The 21,649-nt window shown below is 41.2% G+C and overlaps 1 protein-coding gene across 1 annotated transcript; it reads right to left on the bottom strand.

The window, feature by feature from the left end:
* Window positions 1-169: 169 nt before the first annotated feature.
* Window positions 170-21,554, bottom strand: LOC140923641 (uncharacterized). Its single transcript, XM_073373713.1, has 21 exons — window positions 18,348-21,554; window positions 16,855-16,944; window positions 16,582-16,715; window positions 16,438-16,492; window positions 15,837-15,938; window positions 15,115-15,202; window positions 14,467-14,517; window positions 12,818-12,876; window positions 12,176-12,247; window positions 10,271-10,339; window positions 9,580-9,663; window positions 8,285-8,364; window positions 8,033-8,063; window positions 7,288-7,365; window positions 6,806-6,949; window positions 6,176-6,275; window positions 5,041-5,231; window positions 4,288-4,413; window positions 3,580-3,639; window positions 2,656-2,741; window positions 170-2,056 (listed from the first exon to the last, which is right to left on the bottom strand). Exons 1-21 carry the CDS (start codon window positions 21,408-21,410, stop codon window positions 2,020-2,022), a joined length of 4,800 nt encoding a protein of 1,599 aa, XP_073229814.1. The 5' UTR covers window positions 21,411-21,554; the 3' UTR covers window positions 170-2,019.
* Window positions 21,555-21,649: the final 95 nt, after the last annotated feature.

The raw sequence follows: 21,649 nt of genomic DNA, 5'->3' as shown, positions 1-21,649 counted from the left end.
CTATTCTAGAAAAGTTTGCCAGTCAAGCTTTTATTTCCTCATAACGAAAAAAATAATCGTAAATTACCGTATATAACGGCGCAATAATGATAAAATTCTTTATGATTAATATATAACTTCTTTCTATGATATGCAAAACGTATATACAATAACGAAATAGCAAAATTTTAAGATTAAAAACAGATATAATTCGCGCGTGGCTCGATATGAAGATAATTTCTGCAATCTCGTTCCAGGGTTTCTCCGTTCTTCCCGTCCCTTGAAAGAAGAGAGACCCTGGGTACAAGGTTGGTCCAACTAAAGCAACAAAAACGTGCAACTTGTTTTACAACATTGCAGCGAAACGAGTCAAACGCGATGTTGCGCGTTTTACTTGCCACGTTCAACCCTGTCTTGCAACAAATCAGGTTCTTGCAGGCTGCACAAATGTGTTGCAGAAAGTCCAGCGTAGTTCTACTTTTTGCAATAAAATCTGTATAATGTTGCGCGTTTTACCGGCCCAAGGCAAACTCGTCTTGCAGCAAATGGCGTAACTGCGTGTATGGCGTTACTCCTGCTTAATTTTATCCGATCACTTAAGTCAGTATTAACGCAATTTGCAACAAGCTGATTTGTTGCAAAACAGGTTTGATCCGTGAGCGGTCAGCTCGTGTACAGCAATGTTGCAAGACAAGTCGCACGTTTGTGTTGCCCGTTTACTTAGCCTAACTGTGAAATGAGTGTAACTATAAAAGACAGCCGGAAAAATTATACTATAACAAATGATATAACAATGACCAGCATCTTATATTTCTTCTTATGAAATCACTGCTTAAGCAAATGAAAAAGACAAAAGAATAGACAGAAATGAACACCAAGATAAATTATGTCTTGATCTTAACAACCTCTCCTTATCCTTCCAGGAACATTTGTAAGGGAAACAGTGTAGAAGGTATGCATGTTCACACTAGGTAATGAAATGAACCGCCAAAATATAAAATTTTACTTACGCAACAGGGATTTAACCCTTAATAGAGTGACAATTTGTATTAGCGAATTAACAAAAAACCGAGCGCACAAAAACTTTAGCCTTCAGTAGCTGGCGGAAACCACGGCAAGTATTTTAGGATGAAAGAGATTAGAATTGCTTTTAAAGAGAGACGTATTTTCGGCGGTCGCTTCTCTCCGTTACTAGGGACCTAGGGACGGTCCGACAACGGCGACGTCCATGAAAACGTCCATGAACAATGGACTTCGCATCCTTTCACTTTTTTTCGCGATTATCCCAGGTCGCCCAGCTACTTAAGAAGAAGGAAATTTAGGTTGGAGATGAAGAGAGGGCAAGGCGCCCGACCTCAGACAGAGATGGTAGAATTTCTCGGCTTGCCGTTCCCGTTCTCGAGTAAACTTAAACTTTGGTCATTTCACGTCGTAGTTTTCGACGGAAACGAAATGTACAAAACAGCGTCACGCACATGCAGAGTTGTTGTTTTGCTCATTAAACTACTTGGGTATTGCATTTTTGACGTTCCCGTTGCCGTCATGGTCGTGTTTTCGTACCGCCGGAAACACGTCTCCGTTCGCAGGCCAAGACTGCAGCGAACATGCATATATATTTTCCACTATCGCTTTCAGTGAATGACTAGGCAATTTTTTTCGACAGAAGTTTTGCTTCAGGGAAGAAAACTTATTTTTAAACGGCCGAAAGGTTCGAGAAAACTTGCAAGTCCTCGAGCTGATTTTTGATTGGATAATTGAGAAACGAATTAATGCCGAACACGGTCCTCGCCCGCCGAGCGGACAAACAGTGCCATTTATAACTAAAATTAACTATACAAGTTACCTTACAAGCATTCTTATTAAAATGATATAAGTATCTGGATAATTTTTTTCTGATAAAAATATCTTGTAATTTCAAAATGATTTCTGACATTTAAAATTATAGATATATTAGGATAAGAAGTCCGTGACATTGTTCGCGTGACTGACCGAGCGTCACGACAGCGCTTCGTCACCGCGTCATTTTACAAGGATATTACCTTACATTGTGGTTGCTTTCGTCAACCCTTTCACCCACCTAAGACATAAAAGAATTTATAAATAATCTGTTCTATGAAACAGGCTAGGGACTGTGTTTGAATTATAACGTGGTTTAAAGGCGAGACACTGGCATTGAAAGCGGCACAGACATACAGGCTTACTTTACTTTCCTTTACACGAAGTGCAAAACCCACTTCAAGAAAAATTCCAAAATTTAACTTGGTGAAAAAAAAGTAGTTTAAAAAGGTGGTAATCATGGGAATATACCTAATGCCAATAGCGTGTACAGTTCGGAAAAAACCCATCTAGCCTTTTTTTGTTACAAACAATTTAACGGGTTTATTGCGGGCGACAAGAGGAGCGCGCAATCCTAATCTCCAGGTTGTTATTACGCATGGGTCGCATGTATGTAGTCAGCATTTGTTTGGACTTCCACCAAGAATGAATGGAATGCAGAGAACGCAATTTGATCACGCGCGTTTGGACCTTCTTTCACTCGTAGTTTGATCACGTGTGTTTTGACCCTCTGTCACGTGAAACTTATGCAAAGCACATCGTTGGAGCAAAAGCGTTTTGACCTTCGATCGTTGTCGCCCGCACTCCGTAACCTTTGGTTATTATTAGTTTAATAATTACCTTTTTGCTGAAGTTTCGTTGTCTGCTTTGAACACAATCGGTGGTACACCTTTATGTTTTAAGTGGAACACAAAGTCATCCCCTTCCTATGAAGAAATATCGTGAAAATTGCCCGCTATCATTTCCTTCAAATAAACTGTAGTGCAGCCCGAGCATCCGGCTTCTCTGGGGTGGAGGGGGGTGGGGAAGACCGAAAGGGGGGGAGAGGACAAGCAAGCTGTCCTTCAACGTCTGTTTCTTTCCCTAACCCCTAAGAAATTCCCGATATGCCACTTTATTGTATGGCTACGATAGTACGCAGGCTGTGATTGGCTGTTTTCTAGTAATGACCGGGTATTTCTGGCTAAGTGTCCAAGGCAGTGGACAACCTGATGGACATCCATTTCATGGCCAATTGACAGTTGTCAAAAAGGGTATCCGCTGCCCAGTGCCATCCGGCTGTAACTCATTGAGGTGGCGTGTTTTTTTTTTTTTTAAGTTATCCGCCGACCAGTTGTTGGTTTTAATTGATCGCAGGTTCAGGTCCATGATGAAAAGGCCATATAATACGTAACTTATTAACCTCGTAATAAGCGTAGGGTAGGTTGAGCATCTTATAATAATATTTAGACGCCAAACGCCAAAAGCGAAGCTCTCATAGGAACTTTTAGTAATATCTTTAAGAAGTAAAGTTTTCTGAGCCTACGAACACTTGAATACCAGAAACTACAAGACAACTTTATCAACCTTATTTTGACAGCTGTCAATATAATGACATGCATGTCGAACATCCGCCAACATGAAGGGGCGGACGTGCGTACGTACGGACGATTTTGTCAGAAACAGAATTTCTTGGATGCATAAATAACCGAATTTTCTAACCCATGGTGCTGCGCTATGATAGTGTTCAAAAGTTGCAAAGTTCTCGGAAAAAAAAAAACATACCTTTCCAAGATCCTCGATTTGATACCCAAGTACTGGCAAGGTTTCGAGTGCCACCACGTCCTACAATAATTAGATAATAAAACGGCTAAGTTACGTGGCCTTTGATGAGGTCAGGGTACCTTCGACCTTCCTCTCATTACGCTTCTGTTTTTCTACAGCAAACTTAAAAGGTAACTCTCTATTTCTGCGGCCAGAAAGTCTATTCCATGACAAGTAAACGAGTGCTAAAATCGTCTAAAGCTGAATGACCAAATACCTTTGAGGATTCTACAAGAACTGAAGTATAACTTAAAAAATGTAAAATACAACTAAGTATAAATAAAAAATAGTGTCAAATATGGACCTAGTATATGGCCTCGCTCTCTATGAGTTCTCCGTAGCTCAGTGAATAGAGCGCCCGCCCGGTGTTTGGGAGGTTATAGGTTCGAATCCTGTCGGAGACTCAGATTTTTTCTTTGTCCCACGCTCGTGACATGCTGATTATTTCATCTTTACATTTGTTCACCGAGCTTAAAATTTACCATCTTTCGTTCTTTCACCACAGAAATATATTTCTCAAAATATGTCATATAACGCAGCCGTCCCTTCTCACTCCTTAGTTACCCCACGGGGTGTGAAGGAGAAGGTCTCCCGCGAAGCGTCTTCGGCGGCGAGGAGCCAAGAGTGAGGATGAGAGGAGAAATTGTAGTTATAAACCATATTACCTACCGAGCTGGCCTTGTACGAGTACAGTACATTGTCTTTAAGAACAAACCAGGACTTTTTCCAACCATGTCTTCCTTTCTTGAACCTTAAATATCCACTCATTTCAATGCCTTCCTGATTAGCTGCAACCTGAAGATACAAAAGTGACCTTTGGTCAGAGCAAAAAATCCCGGTCTAGGTTGAACTCCGGCAAATTTCATAGTTTCAAAAAAAAAAACCTTCATAGCAAGTGGTGACACGCAGAAGATCTGGCAAAGAGGGTTCTTTTGAATCGTCACGCCATACCTTTTCATAAGCAGACTCAAAACTTAGCTTTGCAAGACACGTCTTCATACAATGTATTGACTTCCGGAGAGAGAAGGCTAACTTCAACGCTATACAAAAGCAATTCATTTCGGTAAGACTTTGACAATGACGACTGAGGGTCTCGTTTGTCGCGTCTTCACCGCTCACCGCTCGCGTAAAGCCCCCCAACCCCCCCTGCAAACGGACGTAATATTATTGGCCAACTACTCCCAACATTGTTGGATAGTAAAGGTTGCGTCCGTTTGCACACCCTGTTGCCTGCTGTCGCGTGTTGTTGAGAGTTGTTGCACAATGTTTGAAACCGGTAAAACTTTTAGCTACGTGAAAACGGCGCAACATTGCTGGCCAACAATGTTAGGAGTTGTTGGCCAAAGAATGTTGCGTCCGTTTACACGGGGCGTAATGCGCATTATATCCCACTACCTGTTACAATCAAGCCAACATGGTTACCTCTGTTAAGTGAGTTGGGTGTATTATCTGCGATTTCCTTTTCGTTCTTCTGCTCTTAAATCGCCGCATCATCTCAAACTTCGTGGGCTTTCGTAAAAGCTTGTCTGCTGCTTCTGTTTCTTGAAGTAATGGAGGTAGGGTTGCTGTTGTTTCTTCCTTTTCATCTGCATGTATCTCATGAGTGTGGAACTCTACAGTGGGGAAAGAATAACGCATCATACATAAAGTATAACCATGACTCGGCCCCAGTCACCTCGGCTCTCCTTGCAAGTAGAAAGAGGAGCACGGGATGATGAAACTAAGCAAAGGAGAGACGCTTTCGTTATTTTGCTTTCCAATTAATAGCGGGAACCGCCAGCAAATTCAGTGACACATAAAAATAACTGATTATAACATGAAAAGAAGTTATAAATAACACAGCAAATCAAGAGGAGGCACTGAAGGACAATCTTGAAGAAGATTGAAGCGGATTGCAGTTGTGGTTTTTTGAAACGTGTTAGCCTACCAGTTTCTCAAAGTTCCTTCTTGTTGCTTGTAACGTTTAATAAAATGCTTGGGAGACATTTACTTAACACAAAGCGGTGATTTAGTCACTAACAAGGTATTTCTTAATTTTCACAGCGAAAAAAGATGCATACGTTTAACAAAATGAACCAAACAGCCGTCACACAGCCAGTTTACGTCGTGCAATTTAACCGAATAACTGGGGGCTTAAGCAGCTACAACGACCATGACTGCGACAGCGGAAGACAAAACCCTTTGGACAACGCCTTCGACCGACGGTTTCACATCCGCGTGACGGACGTCGAGGTATCAGTCACCATTAAAGGCTTTGCTCAAAATTCCTTCTTCGCGGGGGACGTGGATGCAAGAAGTTTGTAACAGGAACTACTGACACGTGACACACGGTGACGATACGTTGACACAATTTCCCTTTCTTTTAATCCATGTCTTAAAAATATCAGAGTTGGAACCATTGTTAGTTGCGTCCATAACATTGAAGAGTTAACGAGGAAAAAAATTCGGCGAGGGTTCGCTTCGATGGTGTATTTATAATGTTTATTTAAACTTAGACAAAGAAGATTTCTAATTTCATCGAAAATGTAATTTCTCACGCCAAAGAATGGTAACCCACCTTTTAAAAGCAGATCATAACATTTGTCGCAGACTCTTGCCTCGGTGTAGTTAAGGTATGCTAATGGTGCAGTACTCTCTGAACAGGATCCACACACAACCTGAAACAGATACCCTTCTCTTAATAAGAAATAAATAGCCGCCCCCTCCCCTCAAACAAATCTGAGGCGAGAAGGGGGTGGGGGCGGGGCGGCTGTACACAGGTTTTAATAATTTTGACAAGACTGTGGATAGCACGTGACAGAGATGCGTGGACACTGACGAAACTAAACTTCCGGTTAAGTCCGTCTGCGAACCAGCGCCGAAATCCTTGCTCTGAGTTCCCACCTGTGTATCAGGTTTTGAGTGCGCGCCATGGTTCTCCTCTTAAAAAAGCCACTGTTCAGTTGGCTTATCAGATTGAACGAAAATTCGAAAAGCACTTCTAGTAATTCAATGAGTCCGTTGGGTACCAAGAACAAGGATAGCGTCGGTGCTTCGCAGACGTTACTAACCGAGGTTAGCCTGCGTCCATGACGCACGCTAGCGAGGCTTAGCGCCTTGTATAACCGATCTGACGGGAAAAGAAACAACAACCTCAAAAAAACAAAACGAATGTTTTACAGTCTAACTTAGAATCTGTATTACTTACATTACCACAGGCTCTGCAGTGGTGTCTTCTATTGGTGAGAGTAAACGGTGATGTGCAACTCATGCACATCGTTACACGAGCATCAGGGATCCACACAGGAGCCTTCTCACCGAGCTTAGTACCTTCTCCATCTTGTTCCGCCAGCTAAGCGGGAGACGAAAACAAAGCAACAAAATGAATGTATAGACAAGGAATGCACAGTATAACAGTATAAGTGGAACTTAATCACTATACCAGTTAATAATTTGTGTATTTATCAATACATATACTGCATATGTTTTTTATTATTACATGTCATTTTTTTTCAGTAAATTTTCTACACGGCTACTAAATTTCGCGTGTTTAACTTTCGCGTGGATTTAAATGCGCGGGTCTCTAATTTCGCTATTCTTTTACAATCGCGAAAAACGCGAAATTTAGAACCAGTAAGGTACATCGAAACCCAAAAACAATTAATAATTCCTAAAATCATAAATGCTTACCAGTCCGGCTGCGTCTCTTGTCTTGGCAACAAAAGTTATTTTCCTTTTTGTGACAACATCTATTGCGTTATTCAAAGCCTGCAAAGTTTATGGAATATTAGCAAAATTATAAAAAAAACAACAACAATAAAAAGCGAAGAATCGTCAAAAACGACGAGTGGTCTGTCTTATTACTTAGTCGGTTTTTTTTTTTTTTGAGCGAAACGTACAAGATAAGAAATAGACCAAGTTTGAAACTGACGGCCCGAGACGAGATAGGCGAGAAAATATATCCGTCTAGTGAGGCAGTGAAAAGTTCTTTTAAGCTTAGCATTCCTTCCGAACACATTGACTTATCCTAGCTTTTCGGGATGTGAACGGAATCCTATGGTGTTACCATTCAAATGAAACCTCTTCAGCAGCACTTTCACATGATTCTATACATTTAAAATGTAGTTCTAACTTTCGAGTCTGAGGATAAAATCCTACGGTGTTACCATTCAAATGAAACCTCTTCAGCAGTTCTTTCATATAGTAGTTATTTTGCTCTGAGTCTCTGAGTCCAATAAAATGAAAACTACAGAGCAGTATTTTGCTGTGGTACTGCTCATTTTGCTGTACAAAGTGGTTCTAACTCTAAGGTATGTAGAAGAAATCCTCAAATAAAACCTGTTCGGCGTTACTTTCACATGGTACTACTTGTTTATCAACAAACTAAATTTTGTCCCTTAACGTAAGCGGAGAAAAACCTAAAAAGGATGCTTACCTCCACCCACTCATCCCGTTCCTCTGGAGTGCTGTAAACAAAAAAAACACACGTTTCTGTTACATACCTCGGGAAAAAGACTCTTATACCAACGCAAACACCCATCCGGTATTGTATCCCGTTTATGGAAAAACAGCAATACCCTAAGACCTGAATTATGAGTATAAAGGACTAGCCAAGCTCTTCCAACTGTTATGGTGTTAACGTTTAAAATTACAGACATTTAACTAAGATGTTGCATTTTAGACTCACCTTGCAGTGAGAGTGAACGACCTTGTAGTACTAATAATGCTGAATTCATTGACAAAATCAGGAGAATCTGGAACGGTCACCTAACAGAACGAAACATTAAGGTCAAACATCAAACCCCTGGGTTAAACGAAACCAAACCTTTTTGCTTTTGACTTTAAAGATTCTAGAATTTTTCTGTAATCTTTGGTTTCGCTTTCTGGCAAGTTCAGTTTTCTTTGTCTAATTTGAATACTTTGTATTATTATGAAATTTCTCACGTAACTGGACTCTCTGTCTTTTCATAAATTCCAGTTCCTCTTTCTTAGCAACACAGGCATTTAAGTGGAAGGCTTATAAAATCCGTTAGACTCCTTTGTTGTATATTTTTTGTTAGCTTTTTTGGACCTGACCGCGCACAACGTTCAATAGCATTCCTATATCATTTTGAACTTACTGACCAATAGAAAAATCGCATTAATTTATTCAGTCACAATTTGTGAACAAAAAACAAAGGACTGTGCACGGTCAGGGAGCTTCCAACATAAACTACAGCACCGTTGTTTTCAAATTTGATGTCTGCCGGCTTTTATAACCAGTTTTAACATGAGATCAGGCCCAATTTTAGCAGCTTCCATACATTCTCTCTTACGTGGTCGTGCTAAAATTGGCTTTCCCGCCAGAATTTTATTTATGAAGCGAAACGCTCTGATCTCAGGTTAAACTAGTCTCCTCCACTAACTATGTTGGCAATCACTTGTCGTCGTCGTCCCATGTAAGGTAATCCAGATAACGGAATCTGGGAATTTTGTGCTTGTGAAATTCGGAATCCTGGTGTTTGGAATCCGGAAATCAGCTCAAGGAATCCGGAATCCAACTAACGATTGGAATCCGGAATCCAAGTTCCGCTGACAAGGAATCCAAAGTCCAGTGACAAGGAATCCAAAGCGTGGAATCCTGAATCCAAGATTGTCTTGGATCACCTCACAAGGAGCGCAGCGGCGGATCCAGGGGGAGGGTGCAGGGGGTGCGCACCCCCCCCCCCCCCCCCCCTGGGATGACCTGCGGCCGCTTTCTAATTAACACTGTGCAGTCGCTTGACAGACATGCAAAATCTGCTCTATCGTTTGATATGTATTCTCAGCAGTTCACATTATGTTATTTCCTAGTCAAAAGCCCTCTTCTTCGTATTTGCTTTTAAAATTTTTTACGTCATCGGTCAGTTAGTGGTGCACCCCCTCCTAAGAAAAATCCTGGATCCGCCCCTGGAGCGACACATGTCAGGATTGATTCTGGTGATTTTCTTACTAGACACGTACCTGCATTCCTAGAAGAGGAAGCATTTTGTTGAGTTTATACTGATTTGCTCCCATCGGTGTAGTGTATAACAACACATCTGTTAGCTAGAAATCATGAAAAAAACAGATGAATATGAAAGAAATCATGGTGAATTTCGAGTTTAAAACACCCATCACAGTTGTGAGCGCAGTATAAGCAAGAGTCGTGAAATTATAACAGGGATTTGAAGAGCAGAGAACAAGCTCGAAGCAACATTAGGGTTGTATATGTATGCCAGTTTTAGCTTGGTCTCACATACATTGGTCTGCCTCGACAAACCTCTTAGATTAGACATCGCGGTTTTTACTTCGTTATTCGCTAAAAGCCTCGTGATTAGCTAAAAAAACTAAATGCCACTTTCTTAACCGATGAGAATTAAATCAAAATCCTTTGTGACTACTTGGTCCCGTCACTTTCCCGCGCTACAACTACTTGTTTTGAGTTTTCATTGGTTCTTCGGATCGACTACGTGTACTGTGTTTGGACAGAGAGAGGGAGAGAGAGAGATTATTTTCGGTTATGGTAATTACTCGACGCTGCAAGTTCATGAATGCACTTCGTAGTTTTGGCCCTCTGCCTTAAAAAACCTTGCAGCAAAATATTCCACATTAAAAAGACCCTACGTTTGGAGCCCAGTTAATGTATTAGAAAAGAAAAAGGTATTATACAAACCAGAAAGAACATTCTCTCCTGCATGTCTTTCCGGCATAACTTCATCAACATTCCTTCTTTAACATAATCCTGTTGAAATGGCAAATACTGGTGAGCTGTATTACTGTCGTATCGAATCGGTAGTAGTAATAACATGCAAGAAGGCCGATTTACAAGGTACGGCGATCGCCGTGTGCGATAAGCAAATATTACAAACGTAACCAGCAAAGGTTGAAAAATGTGTCTGTTCTGTGTAACGATTATGCAAATTTGAAATAAAACCATTTCTAGGGGAATTCCGAGTATTGTGGTTATTTACATTAAAAAATGTTAAAGAGCACTGCATAAAAATAGCCTACTGGCCTCGCCTTAGTTTTATGTTTCTTTGTCTCTTATGTGGTTTTCTGGTCCTGCACTGAAGTGGATTCATGCACCACAGGCTAATATAATTGTATTTAGAAAAATCCAGCTCGTGGTCTATAATTAATACTGCGTTCTGATAGGTTGAGCTACTACTAGGCTATATGTCATAGCCCACTAGTAGCAAAAAGCGCCGGTTTTTTGGCGGCAAAAAAGGATCAAAGTCTAGCTTTAACTAGCTAAAGTTGTCTTGTCACGATATTTTTGACCAAGTAGCTGGATTTTACTAAAACAATTTCATGGCCTCTGAGTCAATAGCCCATTCGGCCTTCGGCCTCATGGGCTTTTGACTCACAGCCCATTCGGGCTCCAGGAATAATTGTTAAGTATCCTCATACTTGAGCTTAGGCTGCCTGTATTATATAAGAGATCTTAAGCTTCTAAGACAAGGATGACTACGCGGACACGATTTTCTCAACACTAAGTAGTGAGCGCGCGTGAACCAGCGTCATTTTGGCGGGAAAACGTGATAGCCGTCGTCATCCTTGAGAAATTGTAAATGCCGAGACTAGGAATTTGTTCGAATAACTTGAACATGAAAATTTTATTGAGTGACGAGGCTCGAAGAGCGAAATATATCTATTTTTACGTTTTACATTTCGTATACGTGCGTCAAATGTGGTAAAGACGTGATGTGTTATTTTGCAAGTAGTTCACGTCGTCATTCTACTACGGGTTTTGGCCAGAATCAGACTCGTACCCAGCCGCTTCTCTTGTTTGCGCGATGATTGATGGGAAGGTTTAAGCGAGTTCACGTTGCAACAAGGGAAGGAAGGAAGAAAAACGGGAAGCCTTGCGCGTATTGCCCAGATTTCATCAGAGACGACTGGGTACGAGTCTCAGCCAGAACGTCGTAGTGGGGGAAACAAGTGATCATACGTTAGAAGTTTTATCATTTTGCGACCGGGAGAGGGCTTAACTTCCAATAAACATACAGTGATAACCTTTCTGGTGAGTCACAAGTACAATGAAGTTTTCAGGGGTGTCTATTTTCTGACTTTCCGTCAAATCTCGTACTCGTAGTCGTTCTCGTTCTCGTTCTCGAATCTAAAGGTCTCTAATATCACAAATTACCGTATTTATTCGATTAACCGCCCTGGGCGCTTATTAAATTTTTGGACCTTGAGAGTGGGCGCTTATTCGAGGCTGGGCGCTTATTAAATTTTCACCATTTTCAGCAAGTGAAGAATGTTTATTTTGCAACAAAACAATAAATGCTAATAACAAAACGCGAAGAAGTAACGAAGCAAGGTTTCTGTAAAATACTCTAAAGAAAACTCCATCCTCGAGGAAGTCTCTTATTAGAATTTATTCAGTCAAGTGGGTGGGAGGGAGTGAGCGCTTATTTGAGTTGGACTGGGAGGAGGAGGGGGTGGGCGCTTATTCGAGGCTGGGCGCTTATTAACTTTTTCTGCCTTTAGGATGGGCGCTTATTCGAGGTGGGCGCTAATTCGAGGTTGGGCGCTTATTCGAATAAATACGGTACGTTGTCCAAATCAAACCTACCCGTCCAGCTTTCACTATCTCTGGATTTCCTATAAGCATACTTTGAAGTTTTAACAGCTGCTCAAAACTATCCTATTAAAAAAGGAAGAAAATGGAGCATGAAAGTATGGGCATTATAACTGATTGATCATCAAACACAAAGTGCAAAGAAAGCTCGTCTCAGCGGATAGCAAAGAGAGGTTTCGCTAGGGCCATAAGATACCCAGGCACCGTTCCCGAGTTCACTACTCGATGGTCTCTAATGTGAACACACCCTTTTTTTTCCAAGTTCCCACGCCGGAATTCGGGCACTAAAGTGGTCACTGGGTCCCTGTGTACGCCCATAATCTGTAAGTTCCGAGGCCATCCAGAGTTTTGAATATCAATAACTTCCTACTACGCACAAGTTTTAAAATGACGTCTGACAAGGCGCAATGGAGCAACTATACAGAGTTTCATATAGGGTACACAAGGTGTGAACATCACACCATTTTGTACTGGTACCCTGGCACTAGCGAACCAAGAGTGAACATAACCTAGCCTCCCTGGTATTATAGAGGATGGTAGAGACACCTTTGTAAAGCAGACTGACACTTATAGGGCTACCCCCTGCTATTTTTCAGCAATATTTGTTTTCGGACTCGTTATAAGGCAAGTACATACCATTTTCTTCATGGACTCATTTATGTGTGTTGCAACTTCCGAAACAATCTTTAGTGTAGCTGTTAAACGTGAACAATACAGAGGAAGCTCAGAAATATATCTAACCAAAATCACTTCCAAGTGCCTCTATTAGGCTAAACTGCAAAACAGTCGGATTTTTTTTCTCAAAATCAGTAAAGAAATCGGTAAAGCGTGGGGTAAGAGTCTTGCGCGCGTCTCTCCCCAGTCTCGCTCTCTGTTTTCAGCCTCGTTCCAGACCTTTTGTTTGACTGCTCGCGCGTACTTGAGTACGCAAAAATACGGACTGTTTTGCAGTCTACTATTAGGCAGGATTTCACTAGAGACGAGGTGTTAATCAGTAGCACAGGGCGTTATGATCTAGTGGAAACAGAGTCCCACTTTGCTTATGACAACCAGCCTGAAAGTGAATTTGGTGAAAGCTACGCGTACCGAAAGCAATTCCGCGCGAAAAAATACTAAATCAGTTACACGGCCCCTGAGAATTTGCATTTTCGCTGGTTTATTCTTCCGCTTCTGCTTCAAACTCCGACAAATTGGTTTTAGCTATATCATAAGTAACGGAATCATACGAAGAGTCGGAAGAAATTGGAACACTCTAATTCTTGTGACTCCGATTTCGTCGAGCTTATGGCTTCGCTTACAACGACTCCGATTGAGCCATAAGCGCTCTTACGACTCCGACCCAGTCGCTGGTGAATACCAGTGAGGGTTAATAGGGAATTTCTGTTTGACATCAGTAAGATAGGTGACAACTTCTCATCCCTTCGGAACCTCTGTCTTTCACAAGAGGTCTAAGACAGCGCTGAGGAGGCAGCGTGGCTGAGTGGTTACAGCGCTGGAGGCCCGGGGTTCAAGTCCTATTCTGACCTCTTGTTCTCGGTAGTCCCAAGTTCAAATCTTCGGCCCAGCTTGTGAAATTGTCAAAAGATACAACCCCTACCAGTTGGGATTCTTAGCCTTGTTATGTTCCATTTGAAGTTTTTTATTAACCTGAGATCAGGCCCAATTTGAGCGGTTCTCATACATTCTCTCTACCAGCTACCGCTAGTTTCGCTCGTTTCGCCATGCCCGCCGGAATGTTATTTACAAAGCGAAACGAAAATAGAGCCTGATCTCAGGTTAGTTATTTATGTGTTTCATTATCCCTGAAAAGCCTCATAACGGAAGACGATAATTAAAGTATTCATTTATTCTATTTATCCTACGACACAGCCTGAGAGATTTTCAGGTTATTTATAGATTAATCTTTTGCGACCAAAAACTTTTCAGCCAATCAGGACAGGGAAGGAGGCGATTCCAGCAGTGAAAAACAAAGCTAATTTCGCGGCAAAAAAAATAAAATAATATTCTAACGGACGCTGACACTTGACTAAGAGATAGCGGATTAGGGCTTCGGCGATGCGTGGCTATAGTGATGCACTTGGGTTTCAAAAATGTTGACTACATGGGAGGTGAATTCGCAAGTCAGCATGTAAGGGCAACAGTGGCAGTTGCCATTGGCGAACTACTAAGAAAGCAAAGGCACTTCGATTTTGCCTCATCTAGGGCTGCCTCTAACAGTTTTAAGCAAGGCAACGTGAGAAAAAGAGGGGAATTAACGAGCAAGGTAGGAGGTATCACAAGCTTACTTTCTGTGTCCTTAAATTCCTCTGAATCCTTCGGTAAGTGTTTAAGGTAGTCTGAAAAATAACAATAATCATAACAAAGGGAATAATTAAATCACAAATACAAATACTGGACCTGAAAAGACCTACAGCGATATTATCACCAGTGAAACTATTCCTAAAAGAGAATTAAGTCCCTCCTCAAAAGTATGACTTGCTTTGTGCTTATAGTCAAAGAGATAAAAGGATAACAAACGATAGATAGAATGGTCGAATACGAGCAGCAAGAGCTTTGAAATCTAAGAAACGTGACTTACTGACGTATTTTTCTTGGCTTGTAGGCAAATCCATTCTCATTTGACATTACCCCACCGCAAACAAAGAGATTTTCGGCATAAAAATCTCGGCTAAACTAAACTAAAATACCCGTTTCTGCGTCTAATTTTACCTCGAAGTGTCTTGAATATTAAGAAATTCAAGCTTGGCTTATGGTCAAATAATAACGAATTTTTAGCAATTAAATTTTACCATAACAACTAGCCTGCGTAACTGACGGTATTAGCGGAGGAGTGCTCTTGATTTTTGGCGGAAGAACCGCGAGAAGTTTGGGAGAAAGAAACTACCTCCCCGTCAACCCTGTCAAGGCTACAAAACCACGAAAGTCTAACTCACCTATTAGAAGAAGTCTGTAGCTTGGAATCCGCTGGACAGGTTTCAGCATGTACGAGGACAGAATTAATCCATGACATCTTTCACTGTTCTAAAGTTAAAGAACAACTTCAATTGTGCTTTAAATCGAAGTTTATCAAATCTCTTGTTTTGGAATGTACAGAGTTCAAATTTGAGTTGTACAAAGTTCAGTTGAAAATATGGCTGAAAGCCATAAGCTTAGGTTAATCTTTTATTTGATAAACAACTGGAATATAGGTTCACTTAAACACTATCGCACTTCAAACAGACTCAAAAAATAGAATGATTTTGTGTAGAATAAGAAACAGCACCATAGAAAAGTAATGCTCAGAAGCTTTCATCTGAACGGAAAAAAACTTCAGGATTTCGTCTTCAGACTCAAAAGATAGAACTATATTAAGTCCACATACAATACAAAAGTGCTTAAAGTGCTTCTCTTCGTTAAATTCCGTATCAGGTGAGTATACATGTATATCTAGGGCGCTTACAAGCGTCTGTAAACTTCCGCGTCTTTGTAGCCTATATTTTAGCTCATTTTTGGCACCAATTTCAAACTTGCTAAGTTTGCTTGATGTAAGGCACGCAGAGTAGATGGATATTCACTATCGATAAGTTAAAAAAAGGTCTGTTATCAATGAGTGCGATAATATGCTACATTGTTCTACTGTAAGTGATCAAAAAAAAGCCTATCATATTTATCATACCTGAAACTGTGTGACTAACTTGGCAAACTCAGGATTTTCTTTCATTGTTTCTTGAAACACACTCATGGCTTTATCGTAACCATTCACATACTGGGTGTACATCTGAAAGAACAATAATTTTTACAGTTCTGTTTTTCTTTTTTTGGGGGGGATATAAATGTTGCGTTAGCGTTCAAATTCTACTTGTTCCAACTGGAAATCAGGAAACAAGTTATCTGCTCAATACCGTTAAATGCAAGTTTCCTTTTTTGTTTTTTGTTTTTTTTGGTCTACAAGAATATTTCAAAAGCTGTTATTTCCATAAGCTGTTATCGTCTGAACATTTTCAAACCACCACTGAACAAAGTTGTTAATCAGACATCCTTCGCTGTTTCAACGATTACTGAAATAACAATAATTGTTAATGCCTTTCCTACGTTATAAAAGACACTACCTCAACCTTTCGGGTGACGTTTTACTCCATGTCAGAGCAAAAAGTACCGAACAAGAACAACAGCAACAAAGAGAAAAAAAACAGCTCAGTACAACGCTCCTTGAGTGGGAGGGAAAAGGGAAAAGGGAAAACTAGGTAAAAAGAAAAAAAAACTCTATAATTGTATACCTTCAAGAAGTGTCCGTATTTCTTGATAATGTCTCCAATTCTTTCATGTTCCTCCCTATAAAGAAAAAAGCGGAAAATTAATAAAGTCGCAACTACCCTTGATTTTTAAAATAATCTACGATTTTCTTCTCTTTTTTTCATTACCATGTTGCCATTCTTTCTTCCAGTTCCTGAAGGAATCTTGAATCAAGCAGATAAATGTTCTCTAAATCCCTGAAGATGTCGCTAAGCACGGTTTCCGCCACCACATTAGCGGTCTTGATGGTACCATAACATTCCTAAAAAGAAATAATAATTATGAAGTTTGCTCAACGAGTAACGCTGCATTATTTCTTACACCTTACTGGACACAATTTACAGATACATCACAACGCCTGCTGGCTACTTCAATTTTTCATGAAAGTCCCGAACACATACCTCAAACACAAGTTTCAAAGCATCAACAAAAGTTCGCTCGGTGGAAAGAATTTCATGTGCAATGTGATGTGTCTTAGGTTTGGAAGGTCCCTACAAAAATAGGTAAGATATAACAACAAAAAATGTTACAGAAGAAAGGAATAAATAAAACGTACTGCACAATATGGTCATTATGTAGATTGGATTGGAACATGCCGTCAACTTCAGATTATAAGCCCTCGGCTTACACAACTTCGTAAGGGGTTATAAACAGGGGGAGGAGGGAGGGGGGAGGGGGAGGGTGCTCATATCTGGGGAGCCTATAACCGCACTAGAAAAAGTGTTTCAAAACAGTCTATGTAGCAGTGCTGATCAAAGTACCTTTTGAATTTACCCGCTTTTTTAAGCTTCAAAACATCGTAAAAAATCGAATTCATTTTAACACAAGCTACTGGGGGTAGGGGGGGGGGGGTATAGCCGGATGTATATTTTGTTTAAAGGGAAGAACTGGGGGGCTTATAAAAGGGGGGAGGGGCTTCCAAAAGGAGGAACTTATATCCCTGGGGGCTTATGACCGGATGTATTTTTTCTATAAGGGAGGGGGGGGGGTTTATAAACGGAGGGGCATATATGCGAGGGGGCTTATGACCGGATGTATTTTTTGGTTTAAAGGGAAGATAGGCTCATAACTGGAAGGTTTATAAGTGAAGGGGGGGAGGGTTTAAAAACGGAGGGACGTATATCCGAGGGGGCTTATGACCGGATGTATTTTTTTGTTTACAGGTAGGTGGGCTCATAACTGGGGAGCTTATAAGTGTGGGGGGAGGGGGCTGTATAGGCGGAAATTTACAGTACCCTTCACATTTACCCATAAAAGTGTTACAGAACATTTTTGGCTTGTTATCTTTCTTTTGTGCTGTGTGAATAGTATGTCATAATGTCAAGTTAGCACGCACTATACTTGGTGCGAATCTTGATGTTTTAGTACCTTTTTGTCTTTATTATTACTAACAGGGAGTCTTTTTTATCGACCAGACTCGGGTTGGTCAAACGCTAGATAACACTGTCCACTGGATAAATCACTATCCAGCAGGTATGAGTTGGGGAAAATAATTAACAATTATTCCTAGAGCCCGAATGGGCGCTGAGTCAATAGCCCATGAGGCCAAAGGCCACATGGGCTATTGGCTCAGAGGCTATGAGGGCGAGCGGAATAATTGTTTTAGTAAAATCCAACTATTGGTCAAAATATTGAGACAAAACAACTTCAGCTAGTTAAAGCTAGACTTAAATCCCTTTTTGCCATCAAAAAGCCAGTGCTTTTCACTACTAGTGGGCTATTACATATAGCCCAGTAGTAGCTCAACCAATCAGAACACAGCATTGATAATAGACCACTAGCTGGATTTTACTAAATTGCATTATCCAGTCAACAGAGATTTATACAGTGGATAGTGCTATCCCTATTGATACCCTCTTAATGTACAGTGATTCACAGCTGTGATAATACTCACTTTTGGTGTCTCCACTTCACCTACATCAGAATCAGAGTCAGATTCCAGACCAGGAGTCAAAGGAGGAACAAAAGGAGAATCTTGACAGATGGCAATACTTATTCTGACCGGATCAGGAGGTGGCGGCCGAGGTGGAGGGGGCACTTTACGTTTAGGAACATCATCTTTTGTGCTTTCTGTCACAGATGCCTCGGAAGATGATGGTAGCACTGAGGATGAAGAAGCATCAATGTTTGTCTGAAGAGCATTTACACGGTTTCGTCTGACCGGGACAGGGGAATTAGTTCCTTGTGATTCTGATTCAGTCTCTGTCTTCTGCAATGAGCTCCTTGGTAAAGGACTTGGTGATCCTTTCCTCTCAGGCGTAGAAGCTCCAGAACCTGTTTTGGAACCCTGCCTTGGAACCGGACTTGGCGAACCTTTATTCTCTGGTGTCGATGATCCAGAAGCCTCTGTTTTGGAACTTCTTCTTGGTACAGGGCTGGGTGACCCTTTCTGCTTGTTAAGCTCTTGCATTGCATCATCAACAGCTCGTGTCCTCGGGGCTGGTCTGGGGACCTCTTTTATACCAGCCCCCTCCCCTAGAATTTTCTCAGTCTTATCCTGGTCAAGACAGAGACTAAGTCTCGGTGGTTTTGGTGGTGGAACTCCTGAGATCTTTGCTGATACTGTCACATCGGCATTCTGCCTGCCAGGAACAACATAAATGTTTCGCTCATCCTGTGGTGTCATTGTGGCCTCCGCAATTGACTGGTCGGGAAATGTTTCAGCAGGGACTGGTGTAGGCATACCCGGCACAGCATATATCGCCCCCTGTTCATCTGATTTAAGTCTGTCCACCACTGCACTGACTTGGACAATGATAGGCTTTGGAACAGCATAACCATTATCTCTGTCTATGCAATGGGTTGGAATCGTATGAGGTACACTATACAGACATGAATCATCATCAGTGTATCTCTGAACTGGCACCACCTTACTTGGTACCCTGTAAATGGCTTCATCGTCAGATACACGCTGGACCGGGCGTGGCAAAGATAACACAGTAGTCTCATACTTACTAAAAGACTGAGTCCTTCTAAGAGAATTGTCCTTTTTCTCATTGTCTGTTTGCGCATTTCCTCCATGCAATGAACTAAATATCTCGATATTTTCATAAGTACGCTTTCCTTGTGGCGTTTTGCGACTCCTTCTTGCTGGAGGTATTGGCTCAGGGGAGGACGGTGATTCTGGTTTACTGTCATCTTTGACTTCTTGTGAATCAGCTACTAATATGTCAACTCTTTCCAGAAGTACAACGTCATCTTTTTTACCATCTTCGTGTCCTTCAATAGAATTGTTACTAAGATCATTTGCAGTGCATGTTTCTGCCGCACAGATGGGAAGCTTTTTGTCTGATTCCGGCTTCACCAGACCATCTGAGTCAGCAAATGAATCTGTATTTTCTGAGCTATCTTTTTCATTATGTTGTTCATTAACCACCTCATCGCTTGGTGCTTCTTCAATATTTGGCTCTATAAAAACATCTTTGGACTCTCCTCTTTCAGGAGGGCTTTCAGTCAAAACAACTCCTGATTGTCCAGCATCACTACTAATGTTCTCTATTCCTTCACTGACTTCTTCTAGCGGTTTTTCAGAAACAGTCTGTACAACATTACTTGTGCTCTCAGACAGGGAACTACTCCACTGAGATTCTTCCTTTACTTTAACAACACCTTCATCAGTGCTCAAAAATTGATTTCCTTCTTCTGCTATTTCAACACTACCCCTAGAAATTGTATGGTCACTAACTGGTGAAAAGAACCCCTCTTTCACAGGCTCAGCTATGATTATGTCCGTATTTTCCTCTGCAGCGTGCAGCAGTGAAACTTCAGGTGTACCATTTGCAAGCACCTCTGTTTGTAGATCTAAATTATCTGACTGGGTAACATATTTCGGTTCAAAATTCTTGCATTTGTCATTGTGAGTCTCATCAACAGGCATTTCACCATCAAAAATGTTCTCTTGGGTACCTTCTTCCTTGTTTGAAACAAAGTCTTGACCACATGCCTGCAAATCTTCAGTGGGTTTCTCAACCTTATCATCACAAACATAACCTTCACTTTGAACAGTAACTGAATGTGATGGCTCTGTGGATAGACTATCCTCGAGTACTTCTTCACTTTTTTGGGGATAAATAACATTTTCAGTGTCATTACTGAATTCAGTCACAGATTCAGCTTCTTTACCTCCTTCTGTTGCTGTGACATCAAAACGTTTTTGCTGGACATCAGCATCATCAACCATTGATACAGAGCACTCCTCTTCAAGCACAAGACTAAACACGACCTTAACATTTTCATCAGTACCTGCTGGTATTAATTCACTGCCGCCCCGATCTTTCAAAACAACACCCGCATCATCTGTTGCAGCTGCACCATTGACCTCCACTGAGTCAGACTCAAGTTTGCTCCTTCTCTCTTTGTCAGGTGAAACTCCTTCTCCTTCACCATCGCTCATAAAATCAGCTTCTATTTCAAGCCCTTCAAGGGGGTCTGGGGACTCCTTTCCTGAATTACATTCCACAGGAAAATGGTAAAAAGTTGATCTGGCATGTACAGAGGCAACGCCATTTTGACACACTTCATGTTTACTGCTAGCATTCACAACAGAGGTAACTTCTTTATCATCTGCTTCAACTCTGGTAACAGTCGCACTAGAATTTTGCTTTCCTGATTCTGTTTCTACCTTTGTAGCAGAGGCACTTGGTGTTTGATCGTGATCCAAAGACACAAAAAACTGAGATGCCCTCTTAACATCAGCACTTTCACAAGGGATAGTGTTACTTTCCTTTTCCAAGTTAACAAAAAATTTTGAGTCATGATCAGCAGACAAACTGGAAGTGGGCATAGAAGGTGCTGAATCGGCTCTTCCTTTAGTTGTCTGATCCTTGCCTTGTTCATCATTTTTCATACTATCACCAGCAGGAAGTGAAGCTTTCTTTGGAACATAGTTCTTTGGTTTTGGAGGAACTGGAGGTCTTGGCTTTTTACCAACAGGAAGAGAATGTGCATTTGTAGGCATTGTGGCTTTACGACCAAGAGAGCTTACCCTTTTGGGGGGAGCTGGTTTTACTGGTTTCCTCTTCTGTCCTTGAGCATCATTCTGTGGTGTTGAAGAGCTGGTACTGCTCGGGGGTTTTACAGGGATTATTGATGGGACGTTTTCTTTGCTTTCTGTACATGGACTTAAATCTCCGGCCTGCTTGGGAGTCCCATTTTTTTTGTATTTCCTTGGAGGGGGGACAGGGGGAGATGAAGACC

The sequence above is a fragment of the Porites lutea genome, chromosome 13 (genome assembly GCF_958299795.1).
Source record: "Porites lutea chromosome 13, jaPorLute2.1, whole genome shotgun sequence".
Lineage (NCBI taxonomy): Eukaryota > Metazoa > Cnidaria > Anthozoa > Scleractinia > Poritidae > Porites > Porites lutea.
Note: the sequence above shows the minus strand (reverse complement) of the source record. Positions and strands in the feature narration are given on the sequence as shown.

Coding starts and splice junctions, on each gene's coding strand:
- LOC140923641 (XM_073373713.1), bottom strand. CDS start 21,410: ATGCCTACAAATGCACATTCTCTTCCTGTTGGTAAAAAGCCAAGACCT. Junction 16,716..16,854: donor CTTTGAAACTTGTGTTTGAG/GTATGTGTTCGG, acceptor ATTTCTTTTTAG/GAATGTTATGGTACCATCAA. Junction 2,742..3,579: donor AAATCGAGGATCTTGGAAAG/GTATGTTTTTTT, acceptor ATTTCTTCATAG/GAAGGGGATGACTTTGTGTT.